This window comes from Drosophila yakuba, chromosome X (assembly GCF_016746365.2).
Source record: "Drosophila yakuba strain Tai18E2 chromosome X, Prin_Dyak_Tai18E2_2.1, whole genome shotgun sequence".
Taxonomy (NCBI): Eukaryota; Metazoa; Arthropoda; class Insecta; order Diptera; family Drosophilidae; genus Drosophila; species Drosophila yakuba.
Window position 1 is genome coordinate 7,784,661 of NC_052526.2, and position 24,411 is coordinate 7,809,071.

The window sequence follows — 24,411 nt, forward strand, 5'->3', positions numbered from 1 at the left end:
GCTTTATTGTCGCTGGCCGGCGATGCGTACATAGAAATGATAACAATAAAATATCGCCGAAAAAAAGCGTACAAATTTCTCGCCCGCAAATTGTCCGCACACAATCCTGTGGCAAGTTCCGTTGTGCAGAACTGCAGCAAGCCACCGGCACTCTAAGTGCACCCGCTTAACACCGGGTGTCTCAGCAATATATAATACCTCAGGGAAATAAGTATATGTGGATGCATTTTTTTCCAAAAAAGTATACTTTTAACAAAGTGAATCCGGTCAAGCTTTTTTTTAATTTATAGGCCTTTTGAACCGCTATATATAATATACGTAAGAATGCTGAAAGTATTAAGAAAAGTATTAGAAAAGAAAATAATGATTAATACTAAATACTAAAAAATACTAGGTACTAAATACTAAATAATACTAAGTTCTAAATACTAAATAATACGAAATACTAAATAATACTAAATACTTAATACCAAATAATACTAAATAATACCAAAATATTAGTGCCCTCCTCTGCGCTTCTCAAAAGTCCTACGTAAGCAAACCACTTTTTCGATGTTTTTCAAATAAAAAATACTAAATGTGAGTGAGTGGTGCAGTGATTTTAAGTGGCAGCAGAGGATACCAATAATGTGATTTCGACCTACTGGAGAAAGTGCCCGAGCCAGCTATTTTCCAGGAGCGACAACCAGCTGTCAGCTGTGACGTGGAAAGAGATTGAGAAAAGGGGTGAGTACAAAGCTAATAATATAATATATAAAAAAGAAATGTCTATTTCGTGTTGTTTAAATTTCTGTAAAAATAATGCTAAAAAAGGAGACTATCTACAGATTTTGCACATAATCTATTTTTCCATTTTGAGTAATTATGTTACCACAGGCACTCGAGTGTCTACCAGACACCCGGGTGTTTACGAGACATAAATGAGTGTTTCTCATCCCTTTTTGGGCACTTGTCTTTGCACATCCTGTTCGTCCTTGCTGCTCGTTCACATTACCAGCGACAACAACGAGCACCGCATTTTGCGGTTTTGCGACAATTCGTCAGACATTGTTGACACTGCGTCTGAAGTCTGATGTCTGATGTCTGAGCAGGTTCGTTGTCGTTGTCGTTGTCGACCGATGCGGTTGCTTGGATTGTCCGCTACACGTTTCCTCCTCAGTTACTTTCGGTTTGTTTTCCCAATACCCTGTAATCCTGCCCCGTCGCGGGCATACACTGCCCGATGCCCAGCTTAAACCTAAACGAGAAGTACAAATCAGCTACCGTATACTTTACGATATGAAGTATTAATTTCGAATTGTCTTCATTTTCTTTTTGCACATTCAAATTGATTGATTCATCATTATATACATGAAATAGTGAATTAATTCATTCATCATTATATACATGAAATAGTGAATTAATTCATTCATCATTATATACATGAAATAGTGAATTAATTCATTCATCATTATATACATGAAAAAGTGAATTAATTCATTCATCATTATATACATGAAATAGTGAAATACTACTATGAATTATTAAATAAAGCAACATAAAGGAAACTCAATGGTTTGTAGCACCATTCTGACACATTTCTTGTTTAGAATTTGTTGTATGTATTATGTACCCGGTTTTGGGTATTCTTCCTTTTGAAAAACAACACTTTAGGTGGTGAAGAAAATGTTGGTAGTTGGTAGCATTTTGTGTAGCATCTGCAGGAGACGCAAACACACGAAACCACAGGTGAGATTTGTTCAGTTTATTTATTTCATTTCAGTTGATATTTTCCCTTGGCTTTTGCGAAATTTTGCTGGCATTTGGCAATTAGATTTATTGCCGGTCGGAATAGTTTCAAGTTCGTAGCTAAAAAAAAAGAGGTTCTAGTACGCAGTTTCCGCTCTGAAACGCTTTCGAAAATATTAATTGGGAAATCGAGAGTGCCTGTGAGTTTGGTTTTTTTTTTGTTTTTTTATTTTTGGTGATTTGTTGATCATGTTAACGCCACATAAGCGGATGCAAAATTGCCATGACATAATGATAAAGTTGCTCAAAAGCGAAATACATAACAAAACAGATTTAAGCAGATGTTGCAGTTGTGTTCATAAATTTGAAATGTGCATGAAAAATTACCATTTTTATGCTATTCGCATTGCTAATCCTGCTTTTCGTTTTGCCAAATCCCCTGTAAAACAACTTTTCTTTCTCGCCGCCACTCTCTTTCTCTTTCTCTTTATTGTTTACAATTTTCCATCTGCTCTATATAATATTGTATATATATATATTTATATTTGTGTTTTTGTTTGTTTGCATTTCCGGTTACTTTTTGTTACGATTTTGGCTTACCTGCTCATGTTGGCTGCGCGGTGTGTAAGCCCTTTGTAAGTCGCTTCATTTCGCTTTTGTCGCTGCTCGCCAGCCGTTTAACCCTCCTGCCGCCCACCAAACCAGCGAAACCCCTTAACCCACCGAACGCAGGACACATGGCACAAGGACACATGGCAAGTCCTTGCCGCTGAGCACACTTTTGGCAGACATGTTTTATGCCACCTGCTGTTGCTGCCGCTGCGGTTCCAAACACCGTGTTGTCCAGTGTTCTCCGCTCTCTGTTGCTTGTTTTCTGTTGTCTGTTGCTTGTTTTCTGTTGTCTGTTGCTTTTGGGTTCTGGTTTTGGTTTGGTTTTGGTCACTGGCTTAAATGGTTACGTCCCTTTATTTTATTTTTTTTTTTATATTCACAGCTCTTGGTCGTTATGAATTTTTCAATTTTCTGCAATTTTTGCTGCCCCAAAATGTGTCTGTTGCTGCCAGTTGTTGCTGCCGTTTCAAGTTGTTATTGCCTTTGCTTTTGCTGCCATTAACTTTGTTATGGTTGCTGCTGTTGCACTTGCACTTGCAATTTCAGTTGCAGTTACACTCGCACTTGCAGTTGCGGCTTTTGCTGCTGGAGCATGTGATGTTGCTTGTGGCAGCAATGTTGCAACTGTTGCTGCTCTGGCTTCTTTTGTTTAGAGCGAGATTGCTGAGGTTGCAGCTGCTGCTGCTGCTGCCACAAGATTAAACGTACGTCTGACTTCTACGATTTTCCACATTCAACAAATTTGCTGCATTTCTTCTATTTAAATATATATTTGGTGTATATTTTTGATTGCTTTAATCGAATGCCTCTCGCTTTGCAGCACAAAACTTAAAGCCTGATTTAGCTTGAGTTTTAAAAGTGACACTGATGTTGCATTGCTGCAGCATCTACTTGTTTGATTTGCTGGTTTATTTTCATTAATCTAGTGGCTTTTTGCTGCTGCGAATGCTGCTCTTGTTTTTTTTCCAGTGCCTCTGATGGCTGTGTTATCGCTGCTGTTGCTGCTGTTATTGTAGCTGCAATTCGTTTGGCTGTTGGACATTTTGTATATTTTTTTTACAATTGCTGCCGTGCAACAGCAACAGCGTTTTCAGGTGTTTAATAGTTGTCGAGTTCATTTGCAATATGCCAGCCAGCCGGCGGTAAATGGTCAGCAGTGGGCGGGGGCGGGGTTGCATTAGGGGCGTGGCGGCAAGTCAAGTGAGAAATGGGAAATTCAGGACGAGCGCTGGCATTGTTTCTTTAATAGGCCGCTGGCCATGTGGCTGCGCGGTTCACCAGCCGTTCAGTGCACTGCGCGAAAATATAGTTACAAAAGTTGAATATGCAAAGTACTTGAAACAGGCAATATTTAAAATATATCCAGAACCTTTGAAATAGAAAAAAAGGCGCAGAATTAATCAATTAACTACTTAAAAGCTTACATTATTATTAGCTCAGTATTACAAATAAGGAGCATTAGTTTAACTCTGCTAAGTTTTTATAATTTTTAAAATTTACAAGAGCTTACCTTTTTTGATGCGCATTTTTTTCAAGTGTACTTGTATCCCGAATTCCTGAATCGCCATCGACAGGTGCCCATTGCATCCAGCGTACCAGCTCTCAGTAAAGCAGTCATTGTCCTGAAAGTGCTAAGGTGTGTGTAAGTGTGGGTGTGTAAGTGTGTGTTTTTAATGTATTTGTGTGTAGGCAGTATTGTCCTTTTAGGCATTTTCGGCATTTGCGGCTTTCGTTATTCGTTTTTCCCTTTTTCATTACGACAAACTTTTGCATAGATAGACTGAGTCGAGTTTACCAATTATCAAAAATATAATTTTAATTATGCATTCTGAATTCGGTTGGCTCCATGCAATTGGAAACTTTCTCGCTCATAGCCCCAAGACAATTTCCCTTTTATGGAAGAAAAACTTTCGCAGACCAAATCGTTGCAAATTTTCGTTTGTTTGTTTGTTTGTTTGTTTGCTTGCTTATTTGTTTGTCTAGCTGCGATTGAAGCCCGTGGATTCAATCGGTTTGTGGACTTTGGACTTAAGTACTTAAGTGCTTAAAGAAAACTTAGTGACAGCGATTGACATTGATACATCAAGTGACATCTACAATGTCAACAATTGAATTACAAATCCATAGAAAAATGCATGCAGCAGGGGAATCAGTTAAATGCGGAATTATTAAGCTTTCTTTGCATAATTGAATTGCACAAGAATTAATTTGTTTGTAAATTGTGTATAAATAAGCCACAATAATGCGTTTATCGGAACTTCGTGTGACTATTTTGTCACATTTATTACCCATAGCTCTATTCACATTCAAGATTATCGTATACATGGACAATGAACTAATTGATCTTTCGATTTGTTAAGCGCATAATGTGCATAATTCATTTAAAAGGCAAAAACAGTGCCATAAATTTAGCTAAATCTCTGGCTTGTGGCGAAATTTAATGAACAAACATTTGAGTGCAAATATTAAAACGAAGAATATGCAAACCATAGTAGCCTCACATAGTTAGCTATCCATAAATACATTCTTGGAATCTGGGCAAATCATCGCCATGGATATGTTTGCAGACACACCCACAATTACGGCCAATTGCACTGGACCGAGATATAGTCGTACACTTGAATTCATCATTGGATTGAGCTGGCATAACGATGGCCCCCAACTCGTTGATTATGTAATTAATGTCTTTCGAGTTTGTAGTTGCATTGGCTTTTGCATTTGCAACAGCCAGTGTCCTTAGATCCTTGGAGACGGCTGATTAATAATTGCATTGCTCGATTGACACTTAATAGCGTTGATTGCGAATAAATTTTGCGCCAGTACCAAGCGACAAAACTAACATTCTTTAGCATTCGTTTGCAATGTCCTTTGGGTTGCCCGGTTGCCTGGATGTCTGGGACCTTTTCGCATACATATATGCGTGTTATTACGGTCATGACTCGTACATTTGCTGCTAATCACACTCGAAGGCATTACACACATTGCATTCGAAAGGCAAATAATAACGCACAGAAGTCGGCCTGAGTGGGTGGCAAATACTCGGCCAAATTATTCTTTACTGAGGCAACAGGCAGCTGCTGCCGGCATTGTTGTACTTCTCGTTCTCTCTGTGTGCATGTCTGTGTGTGTGTGTATTTGTGTGGGTGTGTGTGTGTGGGTGTGGGTGGGTGCTACTCTTGTTCGCCTCTTCTTGTTCGCATCTTACTCATTTGGTTGTAACTCTGGCAACCTTTGACCGCCTTTCGCCGTTGTTGTTGTTGCTGCCCTGTGGCCTGTGGAAGCGGCAAAATAGCAAAATAGAACAGCAAATTGAAGCAAAGGAACGTCTCGACCCCGCGCCCCCTCCATCCTGCTCTGCTCATCCTGCCCCATACCACCCCTTCCACCCCTTCCACCCCTTCCATCCAACCTGCCCATATACTGTGGCCTGGCACAATGCGGCTTTTGGTCTCAGTTGTCCTAGGTCCTGCTTTCTCCTCTCTGCTTTCTCCTTTCTCCTTGCTCCTTAGCCCCTAGATCCTGATGCAAAAACGCAGCCATGGCACTGCTTTTTGTCCCTTTGCTTCGCAGGCAACACTTTTTTACGCTGGAATTTCAAGCTGCCAGACTCAAAAGATACTCTTTGCATGGGGTTAATTGGCTATTAATGTAATTACATCGATTTCAAGTCCACAGCTGATGGTTTGCCATACTAGTTTTGCCTTCAAAGCTTACATTATTTTGGCGATTTTGTAGCTATTCAATTTGTAAGCGTATTAAATGAGCGGTGTTTTCTATTTATTTAAGGTGTTTAAAGCGCTGCTCTGTCAGGGCAACGCTTCGAAAACTAATATAAAGGCAATTAAAACTGTCTGGAGAGAAACTTTTCGTATTTTGCGGTATCTCAAGTTATTGAAAAATGTATTAATGAATTGAATGTAGTTTTTGAGAGACCGCAAAAGTCGCTTTTTTGCCACACATTTTGTTTTGAATGTATGCAAACGAATCGCAAAAGAAACATCATAACGCTTGAGGCTTCAAGAAAACCACATTCACAACAGTTTGCACAGTCTGTGATCCAGGAATGTCATTTGACATTTAACCAAAAAAACAAAAAAAAAAAAGTGAAAAAAAAAATCAGAACAGAAAAATAAAAGAGAGAATAACAACAAAAATGTTAAGAAAGCAAAATATAACCAGAGCAAATAAAATAAAATATTTTTGCGAAGAAGCCGAACAAAAAATGAAGACAGTCTTTGTTGTCCTTGTCAGCGTGGCTACAACTTCCTTGGCCCAGGACGACGACGGAACGGAAGTGCCAGCGGAAATGAGTAAAAACCTACAACTCACTCAAAAGTCCCACTCATCCGTCTCACTCGCACCCGTTCCGAGTGAAACTCAGGCCACACACGAACCCACTTCGGCTGCCCTCGGCAATCGCCTCGTATTCCCACTCACTCGACTTCGAGTGCCTGTGGAGCATCGCCAGTGATGCCAAATGTTTGGGGGGAAAAAAGCTGAAAATAATTATTTTATTATTGCTTACCATTTCATTTACCTCGTTCTACCCTTATATTTTCATCAAAGTCTGGCCTTTTGGTAAAAACTATAAAATTAGTTTCTGTAAAATAACTATCAATATTTTACACCCATCAAAATTAAGATATTAAAATGTGCTTGGAAGTAGGCCAATAATATATGTACATATGTTGATGTCAGCAAATGCAACTGGATATCGAACATTCGTCGGAAACGTTTCCCAATTATCAATTGAAAAATTATTCAATAATCTGTATTCTTGCTGAGAAGCAAGAAAACATGAATGTTAAGGGAAAAATTGAAAAGTTGATTAGAATAAACAAACAGCTTAGATCCCTCATAAATAATACTACAATATTGGAAGGAAACAAAAATTAAATAAGTTAGAAGATTCTACGACTTCCGACTTTGAGATCTCTGAGGATAGTTTTTTCAAAACTAGTTTATTCTGTGGTTCCTGATGTACAAGAAGGTTTTGAAAGAAAAGTAAATCCTTTAACTGGCTTTACTTTCACAAACTTTGTATTAGCAAACAGAGCGGAAAAATATGAAGCTTAAAATTTCCAAAATCAGTTTTTAGGTAAACAATTTTAAAACATAGAAAATTAAGAAAAATTTTTGGAATTTTTCATGTTTTATGTGCTAATCAGATGATTGAAAATGAGATGATGAATGAAAAGATTTGGTATGAAAGATGATAAATAGGCATACATTTTGTACAATTTTATTATTACCAAATGAATTTTAAAAATGAAAAAAGAACTAGTAGTGAATATAGTGAATAGCGGATATATAATAAATTAACCATACAAATACGATCCTCTTTGACTGATTGAAGAGAATAAGATGGTTGCGCTTAGCAGCAGTAAACTAGCGGAAAAACTAGCCAGAGTTGTCGGGAAAGCCAGCTGAGTGGGCAGCACTGGCGGGACAGCAGCAGCAGCAGTGGCAGTGGCAGTGGCAGCATCCGCCGTGGCAGCGGCAACAGTCGAGCGGCAGACTCGATGCAGCAGAGCCACAAATTCCGGCATTACGTATACGCCCAGTCTACGTCGAGTTGGCCACGCGTACGGACACGCGGCGCGGTTCGCTTTTATCCGGTGGCAGCACATTCGTTACCAACGAATTTTCACTACCAAAAACATCGCGATTTGCGGCTAATAGAAACAGCCACGGAGAAACGATTTTGAAATCTTAGGATTTTGGTTTTGCTCAAAAGAAATACCCATTTTTTTTTGTTTGATTTTTTGTGTCACAGTGCAAGTGTGGAAAAAAGTGTGCAAGTGTGTGTGTGGAAAGCTTGCCGGCTTGAAAAATGCGCGCCAAAAATTGAGAAATTCGCAAAGCGCAGCGGCAACAAAAACAAATAAAAACAACATTTTGCAACGCAGCCAAAGGAGACAACACACAAATAGTAATATATACACCAATATATATATATATTTAAATTAAGCATATGCAGGAATACATTTATATGTATATTAGGTAGCAGCTTTGCAATGTAAACAAATTGTATTTCCGCGTTTTCATAAAATAACAAATCTATTTGCCGATATTGACCAATTAATTAGTGCGCTAGTGACAATATTAAGTTGCAAAGGACAGCAATTTGTATTAAAAATACAATGTATAATAAAAAAATACGTGTATAAAGCACAATAGGCAATGAATATGTTTGCGAATATATTAATCAAATCAAGGCATTACGGCGGCGATAGCTGAATAAAATTTGCATAAATCAACCTTCGATGAACCAAGGGTGATATTAGTCTCTTTTAGCTTGAATTTGTAAAAGTTTTCTCTGTTTTAGCCAAAAGCCGATTTGGAATAGAAAAGGGAAAAAGTGGATGGGTGCTTGATAAATTCCTTTGAACATAAGGTGTCCATTATGCGGATTCTGAAGCAATTAAAAATAATCTCTTGTAATTTCATAGTAAGTGCTTATTAAATCTTTGTTTTCTCCAGTTTGTAGGGTTTGTGCTTCTCGGAAAATATTTACTTATATTATTTATTGTTAATGTGCTTAAGAGTTTTGTATGGAATATATTTGCGATTGAACATTTTGAAACATATTAAAAGGCTTTCGATTTTACTGAACATTTTTTTGTTATTTATTATTCACATATAGGCAATGTGTTGGGTCATTTCAAATGAATGTTTAATTTAAACTATTCTGTCGCATTCGTTTGGAAACTTCGGCCGTATTTTCTGTGTATCCCGTATAGATAAGTTTGGGGCCACTTAGCGAATTGGCGGACATATTTTTAGACATAGCCCAAATAGTAAAAAAACATGAGCGGAACGAGTGGAAGAAGAGGGAAAATTGTATTAAAAACCGACGACAAGAAGCGGACAGAGGCTATAGAGAATTGGGGATAAATGAAATGAGAGAAATTCATTAATAAAAGACAGCAACAAAAACAAGAGCAAAAATTAAACGTCTGCCATCAGGCTATCCCCTTCTCTCACCCTCTCACCCTCTCAATCTCAAATTTTCCCTTCCGTTTTTCCCGCTTTTCCTTGTCCGGCACAGCTGTGATCACACGAAGAGAAAGAAACACAAAAAAAAAAGCAGGGGAAAATTCGGAAAAAATGAAAATTATTACATATGCGTAATGGGTGTTTTGTGTTGTTGTTGTTGCTGCTGCTGTTATTGAAAAAGATTTTCCCAGCTACAACTACAACTACAACAATCTCGATGGCGGCAACTTTGACGAAGGTTTTTCCTCGGCTTTTCTTTAAATACCCTCGCAGCTACACAGTGTTTGGGTTAGGAATTGATGAACTAAGCTATAAAGCTAAACAAAGATGTTATGCCACACAAATGATAACAATTATTTGGGATGTCGAAAAATGAACAAAATGAATAATTTATAGCATGGAATATATTGAATAAATTAATTTGTTTAAAGGGTATCTGTGTGGGTTTAATTACCCTTTAACGTGATTTCCCTGTGTTTTCTCTATTCTGTCGCCATCTCATTGAATTCACTAGACATCCAATAGCCCCATCTCTTTCGTGCGCCGTGCAGCCATCTCTCTCTATTGGTGGCCGACAAACTTTTGCATTATGTTCATCTCGTCTGCTCTAGAAGAGCTTCTACATCCCATTCCCACATATGTGGCTCAAGGCTATCGCATACACGCACTTTCCGCGCCCTCGTCGATTTCTTAGTTCAGCTTCTCATTTTCCATTTTCCATTTTCCGTTTTCCATTCAGTTCATTCCGTTCAGTTTTGGCTGCTCCCATTTTGGTTTTCTTAAATTTTTTCAGCATGTTGCCCTCATAAATTTGGGCGAGGCAAACAAAATTGTTGTGGTAAACTTTTTTTTTCACAAGGGTTTTCTTTTTTGCGAAACTCCGATGGTAATTAATGGCATGTTGACCATCTGATAAAATATGGAAAAGGATTATTTTGGCATTTTAAGCTCTAAACTAAAGTGGTTACTCCTAACAAAATCGTAAATCATAATATTTATACTTTATTGATTTAAGAACATATTACCCAGAATTTAACTACTACAAATCAATATTTATTGGCCATATTTATTAGTACTCCTTATTTTCTTAATGTAATTAATTGTTTATTCAGTCATTTTTATTTTCTCGGCCTGATTGTAATTGCCCTTCTAGTTTTCCCACATTTGGCTCCATTTAGTTTTATCTCCCTGCAGATTTGCTGAGATTAAATTTTTTCAATTTTTGGACCCATTTATTTCAATAAAATGAAGCCAAAAGTTTATGTTGCTAAGCCCAAACTTCCTTTTGCGATTTTCCCGCTTTCGGTTAGCTTAACTGCCTTCCGCCTCCTTTGACCCACCGACCGAATGCCCATTTTCTTTTGTGTCCAGAGCAACAGGTCCTCTCATTTGCTGGGATTTCTTCTTATTTATTATTTGTGTGTCTCCGTAGTATTTTCATTTCTTTGCCGCATTATTTTTGGCCGTGGCAAAGTGCTCCCAAAGCCTTTTTGCATTGTCCGGAATTTTCCCAGCGATTTCCCGTGGAATGTGAAACTAATTGCAGCTGGACTCGGTTTCGGATTCGGACTCGGGTGAATGGAAAACGCAATGGCAAACAACTAATCAGAACGGAAAAAGAGCAGAAAACTCTGGAAATGGCTATGGGTATGGGCATTTTTTTTTGTTTTTTTTTTTTCGGGCTGCTGGAAAAGCCAAAAGAAAAACGATTTCAATAAATGTCATAAATTTGCCCGACAACTTTACAAAGGGGCGGATGGTGGAGAGGCAAAAGGAAATGGCTTTTCCACAAGCCAACCCGCTTTTCCTCCTGATTATCGTCTGCTTTGCTGTCGGCTTGTAATCGCTTTCATTACAGCAGCAAAAAAAAAAAGGGAGAAAAAGAAAACTGACCAAAATATAAGAAAATAAAAAACGAAGAAAAAAAAAGCCAGTAGCGAAATGCAAAATGCCATGAAAATGGAAAACCAACATGGCCATTTCCACAATGAAAGAGATGGCCAGATAAAGTACTTCTTTCACTTTTTGGCTTCTACTCGTTGGCAGTAATTTATTCGATTATTTTTTTTCGCATTTTTTATTTATAATGATGCATTTAAACTGCTGTCCTGCACAGAATAGATCTTTCACAAAATTTTCTTAACCACTTTACAGCGGTTTCGTTGGCATATTTCTTATCTTTTGTGTATATATCTTATTTATTTATTTTTTTTTTTTACGCTGCAGCCACTGCAGAAATTTGGGCCACAACAAAGCCAAAGATGTAAAGTGAAAAATCTCGTGTATATATACAATATATATAAATGTATATAGGTAAATGTTGTGTGTATCTGCACATTGTCATGGGAGCTGTCGGCTATATGACCTGATTGCGGTTATGCCTTCAGATCTTAAGTGAATGTTTCAGGAAATGAAAAACAATGGTATACAAAAACATTCTCAATGTCGTTCTGACTTGGTATTCGGTATCAGAGGAAAAGCTTAGAGTGTCAAGAGCGAAATATAGTATAAGTAATTTAAGCTTACCTACATTTACTTGCTCTCTAAAAACTACAAAAAGTTTGAGCTTTTATTTATATTTTATAAATATATTAATATGAGCTATAAAAACGATAGAGATGGAATGGCATATTAAAAAAGCAAAAGCCTGTTATTTGGATAACCAAAAAGTTATGATCAATTAAAGTATTTTGGCAGCGAGTTCCCCGAGGTAATCGTGCGACAAATAATACAACATCTGTCCCGCTGGGCAGCAATGCATTTAATTTTGGCAAATTTGCTAAATATATATTCGCTCTATGATTTCATATCATGTTCGGTATTGAAATGCACTTGTTTTTTTTGCACTACGCAAAATGGCCATTATTTGCAGCGCTTTGTGTGCGGAAAATTCGACTGTGAAAATGCCAGACTGCATTGTCAACGGGAAATAGTTGCAATTGTGTCTAATCTTTTGCGTTTTGAACAAAGTGCTATTCTTTTTGTTCTTATCAGGTTTATATATATGTATGTATATAAATGTGTACATGGCCTGTGGGTTAAATTAGCGAATTTACTAAATAAAATAAACAGACGGGCAAAATCGATGCTACTATACACAAATGAAAATCCATTACTAAAGGTGGACTGCGCCGTCGACGGCGACTTTGACGTCAACCTTCGCAGCAAACTAAAAGAATTTGGTTCAAGTGCCAAATGAAATATTGACTAGGCAACGAGGACTGCGAAGATGAGACACGGCGACTAAGAGACTATGAGACTCTGAGACTCAAAGTCTCTGAGACTTGGCGACTCTGAGAAGCTGAGAATAGGAGAATATGAGAATATAAGAATATAAGAATATGGGCATTGGTCGGCGCGTGTGTGACCAGACAGCCCAGTGCCCCATGCCATCCAAATCAACGCAATCTCTAAAATAATATTATATTAAAACACATGGCAAATATTTATATCTTATAGACGACTACGCGGTAGCGGGCGGGTCGATATGTTCCTCGTCATTTGCATTTAATGCAAACATAAATATAATTAAGGTGTCTGCTGCGCAGATGCGGTTATTACTCGCAGCATTTGATGTTTCCCTCCAAGGCGAAGCTGATTAATAAGGAATTCATTTAAATTATGGCAAGTGCTTCTATTTTAAATAGCTTAATGTAATGAGTACTTTCGGCCATGTCACTGAATATGTTATGAACACTTTAAAGAAACACAATTATTACTGATAAACAGTCAGAATTGTGAGCAAATAATTTTTCAATATTTTAAATTGAATATTTTTAAGGGGGCATCAAAGTGGTCGTTTCTATGAATTTTCCCAGCTGCTGCGTGCTGCTGCGTCTGCTGCTGTTGCGCCTGATGTTGCTGCATGTTGCTGTTGCTGCTGCTGCGTGCTGCTGTTGCGACAACTACACAAACAGCTGTCGTGGCCCTGCGACCGCCACAGTCGCTGCTTTGCTCTTTGGTGTTTTGCAAGCGTTTCGCCATCTCTCTCTCATCTCTTTCTATCGGCCTCGTGCCGTCTGCTTCTTTCTAATAATAAATTGCCAAAGAATTCGTGTTGCTTGCCTGCATATGTCTGCTATTTTATTTTATTTTATTCAATTTTTTTTTTATTCTATTTTGCCCTCGCCTTTAAGGTGCAATATCCAAGTCATTTTTCACTTTCGCTTTTTGCCCGTAAGTGTAAGTATGTATGCACATGATTTTGCCGACCTTTGCTGTTGTTTCTGCTTTTGTTGCCAGCGATAATCAGCTTTAACATGATGTGAATTTCAGAGCACTCGGGGAATTCTCAGTTGGCTATAAACTTGCATATCTGTGTGTGCACATAGCGCATTAAAGACGTCAAGGTTGGCAACCAACATACAGTCTCTCTGTCACTTTGTAAGCCAATTCGGGACTTGAAGAGTTTGTAGTTGAAGTTTTGTAGTTTTTTGGGGAAATATTAAATGTGGCTTTTGATGGAATTCACACTTTTCATATGCATTGCTTTCAGTTTAGTCTTGGCTTTATTTACTACCTAAATAAACACGAGGATTTTCCTTTGGCTGGATTTCATTACCATGAAAGGGTCTTTTTTGCATAAATTGCGTTTATTCATTTGTTTGTTGAATTTTGAATTTCGAATTTTTGATTTCAGTTAACACCTTTTTGGCATGCATTTCACATACGTGTGCGTTTTGCATTCAAAGGCATTTCAATTACGCTACACATACACATACTCGTATGTGTGTGTTTTTATTAAAAATTTGAATAAAATCGAAGTAAGTGTGCGAATTGAGTATCATTCACATCATTCATACTTTTTTAAGTGCCATAATTGAACGCTTTGGAAATGTTACTACGCAGCTCTCTTGCATTTTTTCTTTTAAATATTATCACTTTGATTTCCGACCGTGTACTTTTGCGGCTGACTGTGGAAATTCTTGGAAATTTGTGCCGCCGAAAGTTTTCGTCATCCTCTTGATCGCGAATGCTCTTAATTGAATTCGTTTGCCTGCACCGACTGTGTATGTATGTATATGTATGTGTTTGTATGTATGTTTGGGAGGAAAATAAAATAAAATAATATTTGAAAATCCCATTCGCAAATTGTGCAAGTTGTGTACGTGTTTGTTGCTGTTTTTGCCCTAATTGTTGTTGCTTTTGCAGCGGGGGAAAATGAACTGAGCTGCAGAAAGTTTTTCCCTTCCGTTGAGCGTTTTTCAATTGCTTCGAAAACTATTTTACTTCCTTTCCAACTTTCACTTACCACTGGTGGCGAACTTTTCACAGTAACTGTATGCCAGCGCGGCAATGTTGGCCACCATCTATAATGTTATGCAGCTAAAAAATAAGAGAAGCCATGATTTCTACAAAAAATCATTCATTCATTAGCTGCAGATTAAAGCACTTATCCATGCGCAAATTGCATTATTATTAACACTTTGTTTTTTAAAGTTCTAAGCTCGAGGCTTACACGTTGGTTGGCTTTGAAATTCAATTCTAATTGTATTTATTTTTCCGCTCCATTATTTTGAGCACAGCTGTTCTAACTACGTATGCATATGTGTCTGCGACGCTTTGCACTGCGAGATATTAATTAATAATTGAAAAAGCGGAGCTCGTTATAAAGCGCGGCACTTTGGGCCCCAAATATCCTGGCACAAAAGGACTCCTTACCCCGTAACCACGCCCTGGGGGCATTCGCCTGTGTGTGTCTGTGTGTGCAGTTTCAAGTTTAATTTAAAGTTTAGTTGTAATTTTGAACATTTTTCGTTGCGCGGGCAATTAAAAATTCAACGCGCAATCTACAAAATGAACCCCCCAAACGAGCCGTAAGCAAAAATGGCTGAAAAAAGAGCCAAAAAACCGGGCGAAAAAAAAAAAAATGTGAAAAAAATATTTTCCAGCCTGAAGGAGTCATTTGGCAGCTGTACACGAAGTCTCTATTTATTTATTTATCTATAGGATCTGTCTTAATTCGCGCCACACAAATAAATGATGAACGTTTTCCGCTTAATTATTTGCAGAACAATCTGAAGTGCCTGGCATTCGGGATTCGGAATTCGAAAATCTAAGGACTGGCTGGGAAATAAAAAACAAAATAAATGACGCATGATTAACAAACGCCCTGCTGTTCGTCGTCGGGATTTTTGCGGTAAGTGTTAAATATGCTGCTTATTAATTAATGCCGCAAAATATCCGCAAAAATTCAACAAAATTAAGCGCCTAAAGCCACAAAAATGTGAATCCATGTGTTTGATGTTTGCTTGTAAACCATAAATTAAGCGGCCACAAAACAATTGCCCTTGTTAGCTTCACATTTAATGTGCAATTATTATTGAAATAATTTATCTAAAAAAATGTGCAATTACTGGGGAAAAAATACAAACAATTTAAATACAATAATAATACGAATGTGATTGTTTTGAATTCGCATATGCGAACTAGTCTAAATGGGAGTTTTAAGTGAATCAAATGGATTTATGTTTGATTTGTATTTCAATTGAAAGCATTAAGTAATTTTCTATTCTTTTTCATTTTGAAAAGAGAGGCTGCTGTTTGATTATTTCCCAATTGATTCACTATATTTGCTGGCATATAATTTTTTTTATATAAATTTCAACTCTCTCTAATTAAAATGATTCTCATTGGCAAAATAGGTCTATTGATGCGAGTGTTTTTGACGCATTTGTGATAAATTCTTTTATTTTTTGAATAGTAATGCAACTACATACAAATTACTTTCTTCCGTAGTTTTTCTCGGCATAAATGCTGGAAAATGGAAATCACTCAGTTGATATAATAGTTTCATTTTACTGCTCGTGTTTCTTGTATCAGTATTGCATTTTTTTCATTGCATTTCATATTTAATTTACAGAGCACATTTATCTACAATTTACTTAGACTTGATTTGATGTTTGTTTTATTTGTATTGCCATTTCTGTTTAAAATACATTTGTATTTTATTTTATAAATTTCTACTAGAAGTGAAATCATTGGAATACTTGCTTCATGAATTTTTTTTTTCAAATTAACTCTGGTGTCTGTTACTATTTGTTATTCTTTCGTGTATTGGTTACTGCTTATACTGCTTTTTCAAGTAACTTTCATTTATTTGTGAAATCCTGGTTTTAATATCAATTTACAGCTTTTGTCAGTTGACGATTTTCGAATCTGAATAAATGGCGAAAATTTGCTGGATTTTTCTTGGCCAGGATGCCAATGTGGTATCCGTGTGTGTGTGGCCACCCGGCGTATCTATGTTTGTCCCTATGGACGTGTGCGTGTGTGTGAGTGTGTGTGGGTGGGTGTGTGTGTGTGTGAGTGAGGTGGTGTGGGCGTGAGCGTGAATACGAATGCGTTACATTCGCATTCGCCCAACTGGGCAAAAACAATTCGCGCGCCACTTTGCGGCAGAAAAAAGCGCGGAGATATTTAATACATATACACAGAGTGACATAGATATATGCACGTGTGTAAACGCAACGCAACGCAACCAAAAACCCATTTTTGCATTTAAAGTTTTGGGCATTTTATTGCCACGGCCCGTTTGGCGAGTAATGGCAAAAAGTATCCTTAGCCGAGGTCCTGCCATGTTGTTTCAATTTCGTCTGCCCAATTTTTTCCCGTCGCCTACTTTTTTGTTTGGCCCTTGGTCTTCTACTTCTCTATTTTTTGGCGGTCGTCGAATGCCCCAGTGAAATATGATAAAAGTCAGACGCGACGCCTCGTGGTCCTCAGCTGCGGCGCTTTGCGTTTTGATTTGTGTTGCTGACCCCAAAATGGAAACCCAAAAATATTACTAATATTATACGTACAAAGGAAGAGGAATATAATAATATTATAGGTACAAGGGAAGAGGAATATTATAATATTATATGTAGGTTCAAGGGAAGAGGAATATAATAATATTATAGGTACAAGAGAAGAGGAATATAATAATATTATAGGGACAAGGGAAGAGGAATATTATAATATTATAGGTACAAGGGAAGAGGAATATAATAATATTATAGGTACAAGAGAAGAGGAATATTATAATATTATAGGTACAAGGGAAGAGGAATATAATAATATTATAGGTACAAGAGAAGAGGAATATAATAATATTATAGGTACAAGAGAAGAGGAATATAATAATATTATAGGGACAAGGGAAGAGGAATATTATAATATTATAGGTACAAGGGAAGAGGAATATAATAATATTATAGGTACAAGAGAAGAGGAATATAATAATATTATAGGGACAAGGGAAGAGGAATATTATAATATTATATGTAGGTACAAGGGAAGAGGAATATACGCTTTTAAAGGCAGAAAAAATAATGCAAGTAGCAGCAAGAATGCGAGAGGATTATTAAAATGCAAAATACTCGTAATTGTCATGGGAAAAGGCAAGTGTAACATTGCATAAGAACGCTGGCAAGACAATGGGTTCTGGTGAAATATTTAACTTCTCGCCACACGGGCACTAATTACAAGAAAGAATCTTATAAATACGAAACTGCATGCAATATGTGTTTGCTAGTGAGTAATATAACAAGTAAAGTTAAAGGTCTCTAGTATTGTAGAATTGCGTAAAGCTTGGCATATTTTTGTAAGCCATACTTTTATGAAGACATTTGCGCAATTCACATTCGCAGAAATGCGCGACTTACATCAGCGTATATCAATCTGAAGTAAAAGCTACAACAAGCCATGAATAACCATCAAGGACTATTTTTCTCTGGCTGATTTAGTGACTTGGGCGCGGGGGAATTGTGGATTGCCGCGAGATTTTGCCGGGCCCACTTGGGAGCCACCGACGTAAAATATCAAGGATGCTTATCGACAAATAAATTCTTTGCCCTGTCAAATGCCCTGCACCAACACCACCACCACCACCACCACCACCACCATGGTGTCCACAATCCACAGTCCAAGTGGGTGGCTCAGGCGTGGCGGTGGTATGTGGCAGGATATAATAAATAGCCTGACATAGTAATGCCACACAGACACTAACTCACAAATGTCGTACTGTTATTGCTGCTGCTGTTGTTGTTGTTGTTGTTGCTGTTGTTGTTGTTGGTCCTTCCAGTGCTCGACCGAAAAGTTGACGCCTATAAAACGGATATGGATGTGCACCAAACTGTGGCATACTTTTCTGCTGCCCCTCCCCACCCCTTGTGGCACTACCACTTCGATGTCGCTGCAAAAGTGTTGACAAATTTATGAGCTTGTTTTGCTTTTTCGCAATTTTTGTGTCGGCTGATTGAAAGTTCTCTCTATTTCGCCGCCGGGCAAATTGATGACAATTGGAGAGCGGGCCAGACAGCTTAATCGTTCGTGTTCTATATTTAGCTATATATTAATAAAGCCTTCTGATTGATTTCGAAACTAAATTAATGGCTCGACAGCTGTTCGAACTTTGAATTGATCAAAGTAACCCTGTGCTGGCCATATACGGTCACATTGTTGTGTGCCCAAATGTTGTGTAATGTTCAACTGGAATTGCTCATATGATTGCTCTCACTTATTTATTGTATGATCGTTCAAATATTTCTCATTACTGCTTTGGAATAGTTTATAATTAATTCACACTTGCTTTGCTATATACTCTTTGAAATAGTGGGGGAAAAAAAAAAGGAAAGTTCTGAAAAGCCAATTTGCGTTGCATGTGCGCATGGCCACACTGGCAGGTAGATAAACACCTCAGTTGCGCATGGCGTCACAGTTGCTGACCAGACTGGCCAGGCGGCAGGCCTTCAGCTGGCGATCGAACCAGAAGCCGGTGGGGCAGCTCTGGCGCTTCGACCTCTGCCGGCTGCACACGTAGTAGCGGCGACAGTGGCGCACATCGGCGAGGAACACACCATCGTCCTGGCCACGGCAATCGTGGCGCGAGATCAGCACCTTGGCTTCAATAACCGGTTTAATGCTTTCTTCAGTATTATTGTTGTTGCCGTTGTTAGCCTCATTACCGCTCGCGGGTGGGCAAGGGGTTGTGGTGCACGGTGGAGTCGTGGTGCACGGTGGGGTGCAGGGTGGTGTCTTGGTGCACGGTGGTGGTGGTGGTGGTGGTGGTGGTGGTGGTGGTTTGTGGCACGGTGGTGGTGGTGGTGTCCTGGTGCACGGTGGTGGTGGTGGTGGTGTTCTGGTGCAGGGGGGTGGTGGTGGTGGTGTTCTGGTGCAGGGGGGTGGTGGTGGTGTTCTGGTGCAGGGGGGTGGTGGTGGTGTCCTTGTGCACGGTGGTGGTGGTGGTGGTGGACATGTTGTTGTTATGCACGGTGGCGGCTCTGGTGGTGCACATGTTGTTGTTGTGCATGGTGGTGGCGGTGGTGGTGCACATGTTGTTGTTGTGCATGGTGGTGGAGGCGGTGGTGGTGGACATGTTGTTGTTGTGCATGGTGGTGGAGGCGGTGGTGGTGGACATGTTGTTGTCGTACACGGATCCGGAGGAGGAGGAGTACACGGTGGCTCCTCGGACCTGGGTGGATGTGCCAGAGCCTCACGACCGCCGGCGATGGCCACCAAACCGATTCCAATCAGCAGCAAGTGGTCTAGGAGAAAGCACACAAACAAAAAACAAAAAAAAAAAAATAGGATACTCCTTGAGTTATTTTTGTGGAGGATTCAGGATCGGTGCTACCCACAAACTCTCATGTTGCGTTCGATAATGCCTCTGCTACAGCAGTTTCAACTTCTCTGCTGGTTAGCGAATGTTGTTTGCTGCACTTGCCGCTCTTTTTATATCGCTCGCCACTGTCGATTTTATCTTTGCCGGTGTAGTGGGCAACCACTTGAGATCCGTTGAGTGGGTACATCGTCCATGATCCCCCATGGTGCTCGGCACTCTGCTAATTGGGCAAAATAGCTATATGCTTGTGGGTTTAATGTTACGTTCCGTGCTTTGTTCATGTAAACAACATGTTTTGTCGAACCTAAAAGTGCCATGTTTTTTACTTCGCAGTTTGCACTTTGCTACCTTCAAATATATATTTCACATATTCCTAAATGCTTAAATAATGTGTTTTAATATATCATTATATATAAATAAAAGTATTCGATTTAATGGCGATCTTCGAACTCCATTTAAGCCTACACTGATGGCATTGACATTTGGCCGGCTTCATTTGGCCATTCCGTGCGCAATCTGTAAAATAGTTGAAATTGCCTGTTAACTGATTTCGCAGGCCAGGCCCCCTTTTTTTGTTCTTCGTTTATTTTTGGCAATTGCTTCTTGACTCCGGGCCAGTGCAAACAAGAGATTTCGGTTTATGGCCCCGGACCGGAAGTGTTAGGCCAAGCGGCCAAGTGGCCAAGTGGCCATGTGGCCGAGAGCGGATGAGTGGACAAGTGTTGGCCATTTGGCAGTCGATAAAAATGGCAAAGAGCCTAAGGGGGCGTATGGCTGTATGTATGTGTGTGTGTGGGTATGCGTAATAATAACGCCATGAAAAGCTCCGCGCCGCCACTTCCGCCCCTCGGAAAAGCCACCTTTCCTGCAGCGCGATGGTAAAAACCAGAAAAACAAAAAGCACCACCATGTCCTGCACAGCTGGTGGTGGTGGAAGGGGGGAACGGGGGGAAAAGCGACGGACAGTTGGCAAAAGTTTTGTAATTAAATATGGTTGTTGCAGTTAAGATTTATGAGCGATTCCCATACCAATCACGCAGTGATGGGGAAGTTTACTAGGCCAAACAAACAGGAACTCACTTCAAATAAATTCAAGTGGTGCTGCTATTTGTAACTTCACTTCGTACTAAATATTCTCAATATATATTTCATTTCATTTATACATTGTTTAACATTTTTTCCTAATATAAGGCCTTTGTTGTCATAGCTTTGCACACAAAGTATCCTGTGATATCCTCGATGCCAGCACCATTCAATCCTGCCCCTTGAACCCGTGCACTGCGATCGTAAATAATTATTTATTTAAAGTGTAGAATATACATATTTCCAAACGGCATAAGCAAACAGAATCAATTGTTGTCGCATGGCGAATATTTATGCACGCATTTATATTCCGACATCTGTTGGATTTCGGAGGTGCCCTTTTCAGACTGCCAACATTTGTTGTACAACTTTTGAGTTGGGTATTGTTGAAGCTGCAAAATGATGTGCGTTGTGTTTATAATTTATATTCAAAGTGTGGAGTGTTTTACAGGCCGCATTGGAACGAAAACTTTCAATCGTTATGCTTCAATTGGATTGATTTAATTCACTTTGTTTCATCCACTTAGCACTCGTAAAGCTGCTCGCTCCACCCTCGCCAACAAACACGACTTGGCCATTTGCTGGGCAAAAATTACTCATACGCAGCGTGTGATGTGAATATTAAAAGGCAGCAAAGTTTATGATAAATCCGCCTTTCTTCGTCTTCTGCCCAGCCAGTGTGCCAAAGTGTTTATGTACACTTTTATATATTTATATAGATATATGTATGTATATATATTATATTATGCATAAGAAGTATATGCGAATAGTTGGCGAAACAATCTCAGATTATGAATGAACTTTGGCCAGTTGGTTTATGCGGAGATATGCACAAAATAGTTGAGTTCTTCGAGATTATAAATGAATCACTTTGCGGCTAAAAAGTTGCCTGTGATTTAGGCGATAGTCGAGCAAACTTTTCAGACGAGAAAGTGGCGCAAAACTTGAAGGAGTTTAATCATTACCAGGGTTTTACGATTATTCCACGCTTTTGTTCGTCCATAAACTTCAAATTGGTTTTGAAGCGTCTATAATAGTTATGCGTTCACTTAAAAGCTGCTCAAGCAAAATGAAAACTTTCTTTTCGATTAAAAACGCTCAACGTTTTTCCATAAAAAGCAGCCAGTTCTTCATAAGTTGATTAAAATTTACAAAATAAAGCGGATGGGATTGGCTCGAAAAGTTTTACCATTGTATCGTTTTTTATAATCCATTAGCCGCAAAAAGACTTCAATTTCTGCTTTTGCTACTCCATATCTTATCGAGTTACGTGGCAAATTGAATTAAGTGTATATATTTTAAATATTATCGTGCACTTTTCCGGCATCTCACACACACACACACACACACGACAACCCAATTATTTACTTTGCTACCAAAAGTGGCAGCCTCACCTCAGCTCCGTCTTTTGTCAGGTTTTCGAGTGGAAGTTTGCAACTTATCTCTGACCAGCGACGACCATCTCAATGAATTAGTCGAGCAACATAAATTAAGCACTTAGCTGTTGTAAAGTTTTTCCTTGAGCGGAGGCAGCTTCCTTCGTAAAAGATGACCTCGCCCAACAGAAGACAAACAGAGACACGGCTCAATGGAAATGCCCCTCTTTCTACTCACACTCACATACTCACACTTATACTCACACTCATACTCACACTCATACTCACACTCATACCCAACCACCAGACCGAGATGAAGAATGGGAAATTAAATTAAGCACACACAGACACACACATGGCTGTTTGTCCAAGAAAAGGATTGGATTTAAGGACTGTTTGTGCAAGGACATTGTATCAACAATTTCCAGGGCTCGAGACTCTGTGCTACGGGGCATTGTAAAACTCATTAGTGAAGTGACCGGAAATCTTATGAAATCTACAAAAAACTAAGAAACGAAGTAACAACGAAACCGAAAATAAAATACAAGCCAAAACGACTTGATATCACCTCGGTAACAAAGAGTAAATAATATGAATATTTATTTAAAGCATAGAAGTTACTTTTCAAGGTGATCCAGCTTTGTTCTATATTTTTCTCCCAGTGTAGATGAGGACTCTTCAGGCTGGTCGAGTGGGTGGTGGCCTGTGACAGGTTGAAGCAGTCATGCATGTACTTCAATTTTTCAGCAGAAATGAGTGCACATTTGACAAAACACACACTCGCTCACACCTTTCGCTGTGCCCAGGAGCCAGGAGGCGAATCCCTGCAGGACATATGTCCTCTTACCAGTTCCCAGTTTCCAGTTCCCATTCCCTTGTTCCCTGTTTCCATGTCCCGTGTTCAGCGTCTCCTCTCCCCCATCCACTTTACATGCTTTTTTATCAGCTGCCGCTCGGAGCGGGCCAAACTCCAGGCACGAAAATATATGAAAACTTTGCACAAATATGTCCTGTCTATTCCGTACGTGTGTGTGTGTTGGTGAGTGTGTGTGTGTGTGCGTGCCGCTGCCAGTGTATGGGTGTGTCTATGGTAGCCTAATTCCAGCTCATATTTTATAACAGCAGCAGAATCACTGCATCGGACTACACGGTTTTCTGCCAAGACAGCAAAATAAACCAACAGACAGCGGTACAGAAAAAATAAAACTATGAAGCTGCTAAACAAAAAAACCAAAAACCGTAGAGATCCGTAAAAAAAAATGCTGTAAACAAGACACCGACCTGGACAGGAAACAAACTGTGTGAGTCAGGGGTTGGGGTTAAAATCGGGCGATTGACTTAGGCGAATGGGCTTTAGTGGGTTAAGAACATTTGCAAAATGAAGTGAGGCGTTTTCACTCAAGTAAAAGACGTACACGTGTTGCACACATCAATGAATATCAATAGCTAAACTAGCAACAAAGCTTAAACGTAGTTTTTAAATTAGGAAACAGCAAAGTGCATTTAAACATGCAATTAATAATCCGCTTTGGATTTAATCAAATTAAAATATAAACAGACGGCCAAATTTTCATTTAAATGGTATGAAAATTAAATTTTGTGTTATTTGGCCCAACGATTTGTTTTGAATCTATTATGCAAATCAATGTTTTTTTTTGTACTAAGCTCTAACAATTAGTTGACAGAGTGCTAATACAATTGCACTAAAAAAAATGCAATGACTTCAATTATATATTAATTTATATTAAATTTGTAGCTTGTTCAAGTAATAGTTAATAGTAAACTAATTTTGAAAAAGGAACAAAAACACTTGAGCTTGACGTTCAACAAAAATACTCTTTTGTTGTACTTCATTTTGTTTTCATACGCAATTTTTCTATGCTATTATTATTTATTATTGGCAACAAAGAGTTTGAGCAAAGTTTCGCTGAAAATTGCTATGAAAACAAACGCAACAATAGCAATAAAAAGCATAAAGAAAATATTATATTTTCCATACATACATATATA

The 24,411-nt window shown here is 38.7% G+C and overlaps 2 protein-coding genes across 7 annotated transcripts in view; one reads left to right on the forward strand and one right to left on the reverse strand.

Moving 5' to 3' along the window:
• Positions 1–577: 577 nt before the first annotated feature.
• LOC6524616 (neuropilin and tolloid-like protein 2) overlaps positions 578–24,411 on the forward strand; it is a 116,184-nt gene continuing 92,350 nt past the window's right edge. For 2 of the 6 annotated variants that reach the window (XM_039377610.2, XM_002100437.4), the window contains exons 1-2: positions 7,841–8,272; positions 15,351–15,478. The gene's annotated coding sequence lies outside the window, so the exon portion shown is untranslated. Of the gene's footprint in view, positions 727–7,840; positions 8,273–15,350; positions 15,479–24,411 lie in introns of those variants that run through there. The other 4 variants (XM_039377612.2, XM_039377614.2, XM_039377615.1 and 1 more) reach the window with 4 other exon arrangements.
• Positions 18,824–20,062, reverse strand: LOC6524614 (leucine-rich repeat extensin-like protein 3). Its single transcript, XM_015190292.3, has 2 exons — positions 19,959–20,062; positions 18,824–19,865 (listed from the first exon to the last, which is right to left on the reverse strand). Exons 1-2 carry the CDS (start codon positions 19,966–19,968, stop codon positions 19,018–19,020), a joined length of 858 nt encoding a protein of 285 aa, XP_015045778.1. The 5' UTR covers positions 19,969–20,062; the 3' UTR covers positions 18,824–19,017.